The sequence below is a fragment of the Syngnathus typhle genome, linkage group LG18, assembly GCF_033458585.1.
Source record: "Syngnathus typhle isolate RoL2023-S1 ecotype Sweden linkage group LG18, RoL_Styp_1.0, whole genome shotgun sequence".
In the NCBI taxonomy this organism is placed as follows: Eukaryota; Metazoa; Chordata; class Actinopteri; order Syngnathiformes; family Syngnathidae; genus Syngnathus; species Syngnathus typhle.
In genome coordinates, this window is record NC_083755.1 from 4991790 (window position 1) to 5003479 (window position 11690).

Genomic DNA, 11690 nt, shown 5'->3' on the forward strand with positions numbered 1-11690 from the left:
CGTGACGCCGCAGATATTTACACAGGCAAGTTTAAGAGAAGGATCAGCTCGACCTCGGCTCCAGGAGCCGTGCTGAATAGTCGATATCCTTCGATGTGACAGTGATTCATGATGTGTCTTTAAAAGGAATACCAACTGTGGTTTCATGCTCTTATTGCGAATCTTTCGAGATCTGCTGTCGCATTTGGGAGCCAAACTCCTCGGCTCCTTGCGATCGGGTATTTTAATAGGACCAAACTTCCATGCTGATGCAAGACCCAGCAAGACTCCCACCATTAATCGCAAAACACTCTTGTGCATTTCCTCATAAACATGCACACAAGTGAACCCTCCCACTCCTCTTCCCTTCTCCTAAACCCCCAAAGCTCACACACCGTACCACAGGCACCACACACACAGCGCTTCTCATATGGAATATCGTGGGTGGCGCTGGAGCGGCTGTAAATAGCACTGGAGCAACCCCTCCATTTCAGCGACCCAAATTTCCTTTTCTGAGGTCTGCTGCTTGGCCTGGAAGTGCTGTACAGCAAGTCTCCAGTCGCCACTGAAGACCACAGTGGCTACGCCAAATGCACTTCACAAGGACCACGGACTACGGTGACCAGATGGCCCTTGCCTCACATCGCATGCGTGCCCTCACGTTGACGTACGTGCAAATAGCCACTTGCTAATGCAGCAACTTTTATCCACTTACAAGAAATCATCATACTGGAATGAGAAAAGGGTTCAAGGATCCTCCTTCAAAAAAAGTCCTCCTATACTTATAGAGGTGGGGGCTTGGATTTAAAAATACTATCCATGACAATGAATGGGAATTCAATTCCGTAGATGAAAAACCCTCGAAATAGACCCGACCGAGCCATGAGGGAATACAAGAAGGGTCTGGGCAGGAGAAAGACTTGTGGTTGCCCATGTCCTTCCTTCAAAGAGATTTTTGTTTGTCGAGAAAGGAGTGAGGGTTGCTATTCATTTCGGCCATTTGAACTTGGTACAATATTTTACAAGCCCTTCAGAGAGGACCTTTTGCTTCCTTTTCCTGTGGTTTGGCTCGGGATGTGCTTGTCAGGAGAGGGGAACAGCCAAACCCAAATGTAGATGCTCAACTTGGCAGGCTCTCCATGGAGTGTCCTGACCAGACAAAAGCAGGGAGCGGACTACAGCCAATTTATTTATATTCACTGTGGTTTTGCGTGTTTCGTCCTAGACTTCCAGACCCTGGGTGGATATTCCATCTGAGGATTGAGATGGATGGATGAGGTTCCATTGACATCCACAATAAAAACTCAAACTATAAACTAAACAAACAATACAGAATAGATGTCACATCCTTAATTTATGTGTTAATCAAATGTGAGGTTTTGATTGAATTTTTTAAGTCATGCCCCGAGACAGTCAGGCGATGATAGAAGACAAACTGCCCGGCTTTTATGACTTGACATTTTATGCGATTGTCGATATTGGCAGCGACAGAATATGCAAGCAATTTGGACGTCGTCAGAATCGCAACGTTGAGCTCCTTCCCCCTTCGGGTGGGATGACCTCACCGCTGTCAGACGAGGTATGGAACCAATTTAGGGGAGCTCCCCGGAATCACTCTGTGTGTTTGGCTCTGTCAAAACGAAGACGTTTGGAGCCATATCCACTTCTCCTGCTTGGAGACAACATGGGTTTTAGGGGTTCGAACGAAAACTAGCGTAAAAAAAACAGTCTGACTCACATCCAGGTACTGTTGCTGCGTGGGCGAGCTCATAAATGAGTCAACCAAAGTTATTTGGATATAGGGACGGTTTGAGGGATGCATACGGTCATGCACAAACACACACGAGCACAGAGAGAGTGGCTGCGGCCAGCTAGACCTCTCTGGTCAGGCGTCGCTGCCAAGAGCGAGCCGAACAGTGGAACACTGGGAGTCTTGTGCCTGATTTTGGAGACTCGTGTCTCTCCCCCGACCTTGCTTCAAAATATACTGCGGCTTCAAGGAACAGCACTCTCAGCAGTAGGGAGGCCAGGCACGGAAAATTTAGACGCAAGATCTAGGGGGGGGAGGGGTGTCGAGCTGAAGTCGTTCTCATGCTCATTCACATCTGCGGCCGTGAGCATTTTTCTGAATGCTTTTAGCACGTTTACTGTAAAAAGAGCTGGAGCGAGACTACGTTGTGGCAATAATGGGATCATAAAATGATACCAATCATGATTAAATTGTTAATCAAACATTGACTTTGTCAGTAGAGATTTATTTGCCTCTTTTTTCTTAATTGCAGATAATACCAAAGGGTGCAACTGAGTGACACAGAGGTTGACACCTCATAATAACACCTTGTCTTGCTAATAGTGAGTGTTATTGCTACACTAGCCTATAATCTCTTACTTTTTTTTTACGCTTTGGATGACTAAGAAAAATCAAGCTGGCACAGAACTGTTCAATCGTCACGTTGCTGTCGTACGTATTACAACATAAATTTGCAGAAATGTCTAATTAATTTGATGTACTAACACGGCTTTACTTACGCCCGCCTCTAGCGAGAATCTATTTTGATTGACATGTTGAGAGCAATATCAGTTATTACCTAGGTAGAACTCTTTTGAATGATGCAAAGACCATTTGAAATATTTTCATTACAAGAAAGCATCCAGTGGCTGTATTTCAGAGAAGCAAGGCTTTTGTATTAGCTTTAAGTTATTTGCCTGCAGCAGGTCTTGCCGGCTCAAAGTGAGAGAGCGATAACTGAGAAATTCGAAGGTGTGTTTTCAGGTACATTTTTGGTACAATTTGAAAAATGGACTTGTGAAACATCTGTGCTCAGACAATATTGGACCTTGAACTTTTTTTCCAATGCCCACAGTAAAAGAACTCTACTGGCCTTTCATCATTTTATTTGGGGGAGCACAAGCCGGCTTGACTTAACTGGTTTGGATTTATATTGTACATACAGGACATTTTGTTCTTCCCCTTTGCACGAGCGAAGGCAATGCCCAAGGATGTTGAAACCCAACATGTTTTGTCTGCTAGCGCCCCGCGTTTACACTTCGCCACACCTCGATACACCTCAGCACGCTTCATCGCAGAATGACTTACGATGCACGGGCACGCCTGTGGGCGACAAGAAAAACGATGAGGGAAATTCACCTACGCCAAAACGGGCCCACGTTCAGAGTTAGGGGGGTTGGCTGACAGAGGGGAGTGAGTGAGCGCTGAAGGGAGGAAGAGAGGCAGGGTGTGGGAAGGGGGAGGGGGGGGGCTTCCTGTCGCCATTCCTGCCTGCCCATATAGACAGACGGCAAAAGAGTGTGTATCCGAGTCTGACTGCAAGCCACGACATTCTCTCTGCTCGCCTCTGCGCCGAGTGATGTGCTCCCTCCCCTCCTTCCAGTTCCTCCCTCCTTCCCTCCCACCCTCCTGCCCTTCAAAGCTTTGACATGTCATCTCCCACCACAAAAACAGAGGTGGGAAGACTCGCTGGCGCTACCGCTGCCTCAGGGTGTCTGGCACTAAAGCTGCCTGCAAATACAAGCGAGGGAGAGGAGACAGAAAGGATGACAGAAGGAAGGAGGGATAAAGACAGAAGGGAAAAATGGGACAAAGAAAAGGAGCAGCGAACAGCACGGTGCACAATGAAGGCGACTCGTAAAAAGCCGGGTGTCAAAAGAGCTGTTAGAAAGATGGAGGGCTTTGAGATGCATCTGTTTTTTAATGTGACACTGCTGCAACCGCACTGTTGCCTCATGAGTCACACACGCAGACTTGCAGCAGCTGTTTACAAAAGGGGGGTACTCAAAAGTCTGGATGAAACCTCCAGGGTCCACAACCACAAGAAACACAAAGATACCCATAAAGGTCGGACAAACCCAATGAATTGTATCCAGCTCAATGAGAAATGTTGGCAAGCCACAATCCTATACTGGAACTTATATTTGCAGCTTCTTATATGATTTTTCCAAGACTGGTAAGAAGTAGCTCGACCAGCATGGTGGACAGCCAGCCACTGCTCATGAATAAATGATCCCAGGCCAAATGTTTGCAGCTCGGATGCCGCAAAATTTGCAGATTGACTTAAGGAGCAATTATGCACTTGGCTTCTGAGCCTCTGAGGCTTTGGGAATGAATTGCTGAGTGGCTCCTGGACAAAGTAAGCACATCTGACCAAAGTGGGCCTTGCCATCCACTGAGGGTGTCAAGGAAGCCGCAAGACACATACAAACAAGAACTTTGATAACAAGTTCAAGTAATTGGAGCTTGATAACAGCAAAGCAGGTTCCAGGAATGGTGTCACAAAATCGTGATGGAAACTAAAGCGGGACTAGCTCAACATGTCAGGATTCAAAAGAACGACATTTTAATTGAGCGAGATGCCAAAGCAGTAGTGGAACACGGATGAAGTATGAAGAATCATTTTACTGGGTATGACCGCAAAGTCACAAGTTGACACACTGTGATTTACTTTGAAGTCAGCTGCTTTTCAAGCCACTGAGGGTGAGCCGTTTGCTGATGGTATCGGCTCCAAAATGTTGACTGCTGAGGTCTGTGCATGTGATGTCGACGCGTCTCTTTCGGCCTTTGGCCCAAGGATTTGAAAGACATTTCCATCATGGTGCATGCGGAGCCCGCAAGCCTGTCTGAGACGGGTTTGAGGAACCAAGTCAAAGCCAGAACGGAAAAGCAGTATTTCACTCAAACGAGAACACAGAGGAGCCTTTTTTTGTTTTTATGCTGGGTCTTCTCAAGAGAGAAAAGCCACAGAAAAGTGCCACAGGGCACAAAACGAGAAAAACAACTGAGGGAACAAGAGAGTTGGCGACACTACCATGATTTACTACATTATGTCAGCGAGGCTGTACCGCCTACCATTGTATGGACGGAGTCTTCCTCACATCGTGTCTGTTCTGGTTTGGTGTGTCAAACTTCAACATCAAAACCGGTTCATCATCTCTTACAAACTTGCGCCTGTAACCTAAGACATAAGGACACTCATCTTTAATATCATTTGTCTGTATTTAGTTCAAACCTTTTTTCATTTGAAGTCTGACCGGAAGATGGGCATTTCAAATCTTTAGAGAGAAAAAAGAGGATTGAATCTGTGACACCCCACCATCTGGAAACTCTTGAACGAGTTTTTTTTTTTTTGGTCAATATTATAGGACTGAACAGAATAATTTGCCAATTGGCAATTAGAATTCTGGTGAGTGCCCAAAAATGACACACAAAAATTTGACAGTTATAGGTATTGTATTTGTTTTGTACACACAAATACTTAGAAAAAATGTACATAACGAATACAATACCTATAACTGTCATTAAAGTAAGAATCTAGTCTTCACAGAAAAAATAAATTAAGTGAGGGTTCTTGGGTATGCGTGGGACAACAGTACCACCTACTGGAGATGATGTTCATTGGTTTCAGGCACAAACACACTTTCTTGGGGGTTTTTGTAAATATATTCCGTAAACAAATTTTATCTACCATTACTCTTCGTTTGATATAACAGACATTAGATGAACCACACAACCATGCGAGAATTGTATCAGTATAAAATCCTGAGGGTTGTTTTATTTGATTTTTTGTGCATTTCTTTTACAGTGGTACTTTTAGAATTTTAATTTGCAGCAAACCAAAAGTTATATTCTTTCGTTATTTGGCAGAAGGATTGGGACAAATCCTGCATTGATGGAAGGGAGCATGGAAACATGATTCACAACCAAAGATGTTTAGTCAGCTTCAAACCACAATGAACATTCTGAAGCTGGTCAATAATTGCTCCCTTGCAAACTCATCTTGAGATTGTAAACCTTTTAAATTGATTTAAATATATAGAAAGGGGAATTAAAAAAAAAAAAAAAAGATGCTCTGCTCTATACTGACAGTTTGGGGCTCGAGGCTACTTGTGGCTGGTGAGGCTGAAGGTGAGTTTATTGAGTAGCCTGAGGACGCGTGTGCTTATGTCCCTTTGGGAGGCGTCCATTTTAGCGAGCTGGGGTCAATGGTTTTGTTGCCATTGCCTCTCTTGACCTCCTTTGCTTTCCATTCATCAATTAAGTCCTGTGTGGAGGAAACAAACTATGGTAAGTAGTGAGCCATCATATGGAGTGGCACAACTTATCAAGAGGCATACAAACATAAGGAGCAAGCGTTAATTTGCATTAGTATGAGCTAAAATGAATCAAATGATGAAGTTGCACATCTAAGTGAAGCTCAGGCGCATGTTAAAAATCTACAGATTAGATTAGTTGGGTAAACTGCAAGCCACTACTCCGCACGGGAAGTCTACATACCGCAATCGTGACATGCATTAATTAGCATTAGCACAAACATGCTGCTATGTAAGATCACAACATGCATTAGCATCAGCACAATGACGGCACGCAATGACACCCTTGACTACACAAACACACGCTACGTGCAATGCAAATAGAAAAAGAAAAAAAAAAGCCACTGATGGAAGTTTTCTCACCTGTCGCTTCAAGACCAAGTGCTTCCCCTTCCAGTACTTGAGCATCTGAAGAGACTGTAGCGTGCTCACAATGTCCACGGGATTGACGGCAGTTTCCTGACTAATCTCTGTGCATCAAATAAACAGCACAACTTCGTTCAAAGCCTTTTGCTAAACTTGTCTTCGTTTCCCCGGGGATCTCTCCTTAACTGCGCAAGCGACGTTTGTGTGTTTGAGTTCACACACACACTTACCTTTGACGACGATCTCTTTTCTCTCCCTAACTGTGCGAGCGACACGCGTGTTTGAGTTCACACACTCGCGCTTACCTTTGATGGAGATCTCCTTTCCTTGGAAATTGTGCATGTATCGGAGTAACACTTCCTTCCAGTAGCTGCGGTAGCTGATGAGGCCGAGGTCCGACAGCGGCCTCTCTGGCGAACCCACCTTCTCCTCTACTTTGGAGAGGAGGTAGCCTTGAAGAGAAAAGCAGACGCCTGTCAGCACGGACGCTTTTAGATAGGTAGGAAGAACTTTGGCGAGCGTGTACGGTACATACTGAAGTCGATGAGCATCTTGCCGAAGCCCTGTCTCATGTACTGGGGCATTGTCAGAATGCAGGAAACATTGTAATTGAGGAAGGAATTCTTTTCCTACAAGCAAAAAAGACAATAAATACGAGCTTTTGAAAAGTATACTTGCAATTCTTTCACTATTTGTAGCAGGGCTGGGTTCTATCCTTACTTTGGAAAAGTATCCCACTAAATGGCAGCCCGTGTTGTCGGCCTCGGTCATGACATAAAACAGAAACGGTTCTACGTCGTAGTATAACGTCTTGTGGTCCAAGAAGAGTTTGGCGAGTAAACACAAGTTCTGGCAGTAGATCTGTGGAGTAGCAAAAGACTTTTAATCAATGAGTAAAATGATGCTGTTGTGTACGAGACTGCGTGAAGCGCACCTTATTTTTTTTGCCGTCAACTTCAAACACAGATATGGCACCTTTTCTGTACACTTCATCTCCTGGAGGATGCTTCCACACACACTTGGCCTGACACAAACCCACACACAATTGAAAGACTCAGTCTTTATCAGCATTTATACTGCATTTGTTTGTGATTCTCACCATGTGCCGCCTGAGGATGGTCTGGCTTTTCATGTACTTGAGGCAGAATTCACAAACGTAGAGGCGACCTAGGCGGGCGTACTCCTCAGGATAGGGCGAGTGGTACCAGGTGTCCAGCTCATAGCGGCCAAACAGGATGGTCTTGATCATGTTGCTGCCCTCCGTGATCTGACCCTGGATGCGGAGCTTCTCCTGCGGGCGGGCCAAAAACAGGAAGCAAAAAGATGGTCAGAATGCGTGTATAGTTACAGCTTTGTAGGCAGCGCCTCTGTACTCTATTTTATAGACATTATATAGGCGAGGGGGATTTTTACCAGGTCTTCAGAGGCACGAGCTTGAGCTTTCCTGAAAAGCTCCAAGTCGTAATCGCTGGTGATGTTTTCCAGCAGAGGCTCCCTGGTGTTGCCGTGCGTCTGCCGATGCTCCTGTGGAAGACAAAGGATGAAACCACATGACGAGTGACGGCCAACTCAGCTGCCAGTCGCTATGGTGATAGAGATGCAGCATTGTGGTACCATGTGTTTTTCTTTCTGCTCCTTCTGCAGGCCAGAGTTTCGCCCCTTCCTCATTTCAGCAACCTGCTCTTTATATCTGCTCTGCTTAGAAGTTGGTGTCTAGATGAAACATTTTAAAAAAGATCCAGTTATGCAGGTCCACACTTTACAGAGCCAACAAAATTTGCTTAAAAGCTTGCCGAAACCAGACCTGATGACGGGTTGCATGACGTGAATGACTTTCTTCTTGTCCCTTCAACTCCTCATCTTGCTTCTCACGGCTAACAGCTTTTACCTGACAATAAATGTTAGCATGTTAGCTCAATCAAAATTATGTAACCTATTAAATGCTGTAAACACACAAACTGCGACTTGCTTTGCCCACTCAAAAACTGCTGACAACCCCCCAAAATCTCACCTTGCACTCATCTGCAGACAGGTTGTGGTACAGGGGGCATCCCGACACGGCAAAGTGACGTTCATGTTTTCCTGTGAGGTGCCCTGTTTGAAGTCATTGAAATAATTAATACATTGATGGATTCTTCTTTGACATTATCATAAGCAACTGGAGGCAAATGTAAGGCAAGTTCACCCAGTGAATTGCACCCAGGGGTCGGGCATTTCATGTTGAAGTTGTACGTCTCGTGGCATCGGCGACGTTTGGGTCGGTGGGAGAGGTCCTTATCAGAGTCTCTGTTGGCCTGATCTTTGGCCTGGCTCTCATCGTGAGATGCATTCGGGCTGGAGATATCCAGCTCAGACTCGGAGGACGGCGCATTTCCCGTCGGCGTCAGTGGCGGGGATTCGTCATGATCTGCAGCCTGCTTCAAGTCAGCCGTGTCTGCGATAAAAGACAGTTATTTATTCCGCAAATGGAATGAGAATATTACATTATTGGTATGACAGATACACAAACCATGAGAACTCTGGCTCAGGCGAGTGGAGGCTCTGGTGAGGCGCTGTCTCTTAGTGCGGGTCCCATCACTTTCCGAACTGTTGGTCTGTTCTCTTTCAGCAGATGAGTCTGAATCTTCAGTTCCGTCTGAGCCACTCCCTGCCATATGTCTCTATTGTGATGAACAAACATGAAAGTGAGGCACCAAGGAAAGGGATTTTTCCTCTTCAAAATTTGGTTTTCCCCCCACAAAGCAACTAATTACGTTTAGAATGTTGTTTCTTTATTACAAAAACGGCTCATCCTCTAAGACAGGCCACAGTTTGTTATTTTATGATACGTGTCACCAGAACACTCAGTAATACAAAAAAAACAAAAAACATTCTAAATCAGAATAAGACTTAACTTGTGTGTCACCGAATCCCAGTGGTGTTAGCATATTAGCACCCGGTTTTAAAGCCGTTTTCTTCACGTACCAAACTGCATTAACAAATTAGACATTTAAGGCATTACACCCACTATTTTCATTCCCAGCAACTATTTGGGTAGAAATTTCATGAAACCAATAGTTAATGTGAACTTTTCTTCAGTTCGACATGTATATTTCCACACAAAATAACACGCTTTGTCCACCATGTTATCGGCAACTCTACGATACATTTAGCTTCATGTCATTTAGCTTTAGCTACGTACGTTTGCCGACGGTTTTCGAGTTATAACAAAATGAATATACATTTTTTTTTAAATGAATGCTTCTCTGTTTCATTTAAACACTTAAATAAAAAAACTAAATTGGCGTGGCGTTAAATTGTGGAACATTTTGCCCATACGGAGAGTTAAACATTGTTGCTAACGAGCTAACCCAATTGACATTGTTGCTAGCACGCCACTTTTTTCTTACCTGACGTCTGCGCGGCATTTTCAGCTCAAGAATGATTCGCTCGGACGGGTGTTCGAAGGAAATGGCACTGTTCCGTTCAATTAAACGCAGTCAAAAGAACGTCTACGGGATAAGTTTAGTCAGTGTAGTCTGATTCTGCCACTACATTGCCCAAACGGACTCGAGATAATTTACCTAGCGGCTAGCAGGTGGCTACTTCCTGTTTTATTCTTCTTCTGTTGTGTTTGTTAGCTGTTCGCAAAATACATTAAAGCGCATTGTCGCCGTCTAGCGGACTGGAGTATACACCCGTGACCATTTTTCATTTCATTCATTTCAGTTTTATAATTATAAATCTCTTTTATAATCATAATCATATTCCAGAAACTGCATGTTTCTTCCAGAAATCCATTGGATGACCTTAAAGGGTAGTGGGATACCACCTCCCCCAACAGCTTCTCCCAGGTACTATAAATAGCATCTTCCAGGCCTTTCTCCTGCATTTGAGGAACCAACTTGCATTACTCAGAAGTTTTTCTGTTGTGAGTTTGTCCAAAGCTTTGCAATGAGCAAAGCTAAAATTGTTAGACCAGAGGAGAGGTAAGCGATGGCTTGTTCTGTTTTATTTATCTGAAAATAACCGTTTTCTTCTATTTTCCAACAGTCAGCCAGCACATGCGGTGTGGTTTGACAGGAAAAAATATGTCACGATCAATTTCAAGGTGCAGAAACCTAAAGATGTCCAGGTAGACATCCAGACAGACAAAATGACTTTGTGGTGAGTTTAAAAAGTTCACCCATTGTGTCATCTTTGGACTGTGTGTGTGCACATTGTACTGTTGGATTAAGATGCCTGGTTTTGTTTTTTCCAACAGCTGCAAGAATGACACAGATGATGTGATTTACAATGAACTCCACTTCTATGAAAAAGTCCAAATCAATGTCAGTATCCCATTATATTAATTAAATCCTAATCTGCTTGCTCCAAGTTCATATATTTATTTATTTTTGTATTTCTTCAAAGGATTCTAGAGAAAGAGTCTATGATCGCAGCATCAATGTCTTGCTAAGGAAAATAAAACCTGATTACGCATGGCCTCGTCTTCAGAAGGATCCAGAAAAGGTATTTTAATTGATTTTACTTTTAGACAGATGTTTGCATTTACAGTAAAGATGCCTTTCTTCCCTTGCGCAGCCCAGTTGGATTGCTGTGGACTTTGATAACTGGAGGGATTGGGAGAATGAAGAAGATGATGGAAGGGAAGAATATGAGAAATACGTAGATGTAAGTAGACTCATTTAGATTTATTTCTCAAAGCCTCAACTTTTTGAAAATACTTTTTCCCCACCAGATGATCCAGGACATGGCCAGCACTAATAAAGGAGCAGCACCAGACATGGGGGATCTTAGTGATGTAAGTCTAGTTTGATGCAAATATAAAATGTCAGAATTTAAGATTACAGTATCCTATCGCTGTATAATATATTGATCATTGATCGTTTCACTTGCGGCATAGTCTGACTGATGCGTCGGAAACCGAACTTCTGAGTTGATTCATCATCATACAAACAATAACACTATTAAATGCTTGTGAGTCTGTGAACAATTTACAAATATATGAAATTCCAGTGTTCATTGGTTGCGTTTTTAACATGTATATCATTGTCAATTGTAATTGTGTTTTTAAACTATGCATGTCATTTTTAAGTAATTATTTTCTTCAATGTATGACGTACTAATAAATCATTGTCAATTTAAATAAAAACATGTCATGGTGTGAGTCTTTATGAAATACCCTGTTATTTGTGGTTTAGTTCTGATAAATGTTTTATTTACCTGTAGGAGCATGGAAACGGCAGATCTTCTTAAAA

The 11690-nt window shown here is 43.5% G+C and overlaps 2 protein-coding genes across 2 annotated transcripts; one reads left to right on the top strand and one right to left on the bottom strand.

Moving 5' to 3' along the window:
• Positions 1–5515: 5515 nt before the first annotated feature.
• On the bottom strand, positions 5516–10059 carry kat7b (K(lysine) acetyltransferase 7b). Its single transcript, XM_061264283.1, has 14 exons — positions 9840–10059; positions 8960–9110; positions 8636–8884; positions 8462–8544; positions 8255–8338; positions 8065–8163; positions 7864–7974; positions 7550–7741; positions 7385–7474; positions 7171–7311; positions 6986–7079; positions 6756–6902; positions 6448–6554; positions 5516–6035 (listed from the first exon to the last, which is right to left on the bottom strand). The coding sequence occupies exons 1-14, from the start codon at positions 9855–9857 to the stop codon at positions 5934–5936; spliced, it is 1668 nt and encodes a 555-aa protein (XP_061120267.1). The 5' UTR covers positions 9858–10059; the 3' UTR covers positions 5516–5933.
• Positions 10060–10226: 167 nt separating this feature from the next.
• Positions 10227–11611, top strand: ptges3l (prostaglandin E synthase 3 like). Its single transcript, XM_061264287.1, has 7 exons — positions 10227–10418; positions 10483–10596; positions 10694–10760; positions 10843–10941; positions 11014–11103; positions 11171–11233; positions 11336–11611. Exons 1-7 carry the CDS (start codon positions 10384–10386, stop codon positions 11342–11344), a joined length of 477 nt encoding a protein of 158 aa, XP_061120271.1. The 5' UTR covers positions 10227–10383; the 3' UTR covers positions 11345–11611.
• Positions 11612–11690: the final 79 nt, after the last annotated feature.

Excerpts from the sequence above, each read along its gene's own strand:
- ptges3l (XM_061264287.1), top strand. The coding sequence starts at position 10,384 with ATGAGCAAAGCTAAAATTGTTAGACCAGAGGAGAG. Across the intron at positions 10,942-11,013 it reads TTCAGAAGGATCCAGAAAAG|CCCAGTTGGATTGCTGTGGA; the intron begins GTATTTTAATTG and ends TCCCTTGCGCAG. Across the intron at positions 11,104-11,170 it reads AATATGAGAAATACGTAGAT|ATGATCCAGGACATGGCCAG; the intron begins GTAAGTAGACTC and ends TTTCCCCACCAG.
- kat7b (XM_061264283.1), bottom strand. Across the intron at positions 8,339-8,461 it reads TGTCTGCAGATGAGTGCAAG|GTAAAAGCTGTTAGCCGTGA; the intron begins GTGAGATTTTGG and ends ATTTATTGTCAG. Across the intron at positions 8,164-8,254 it reads GTCATGCAACCCGTCATCAG|ACACCAACTTCTAAGCAGAG; the intron begins GTCTGGTTTCGG and ends TGTTTCATCTAG.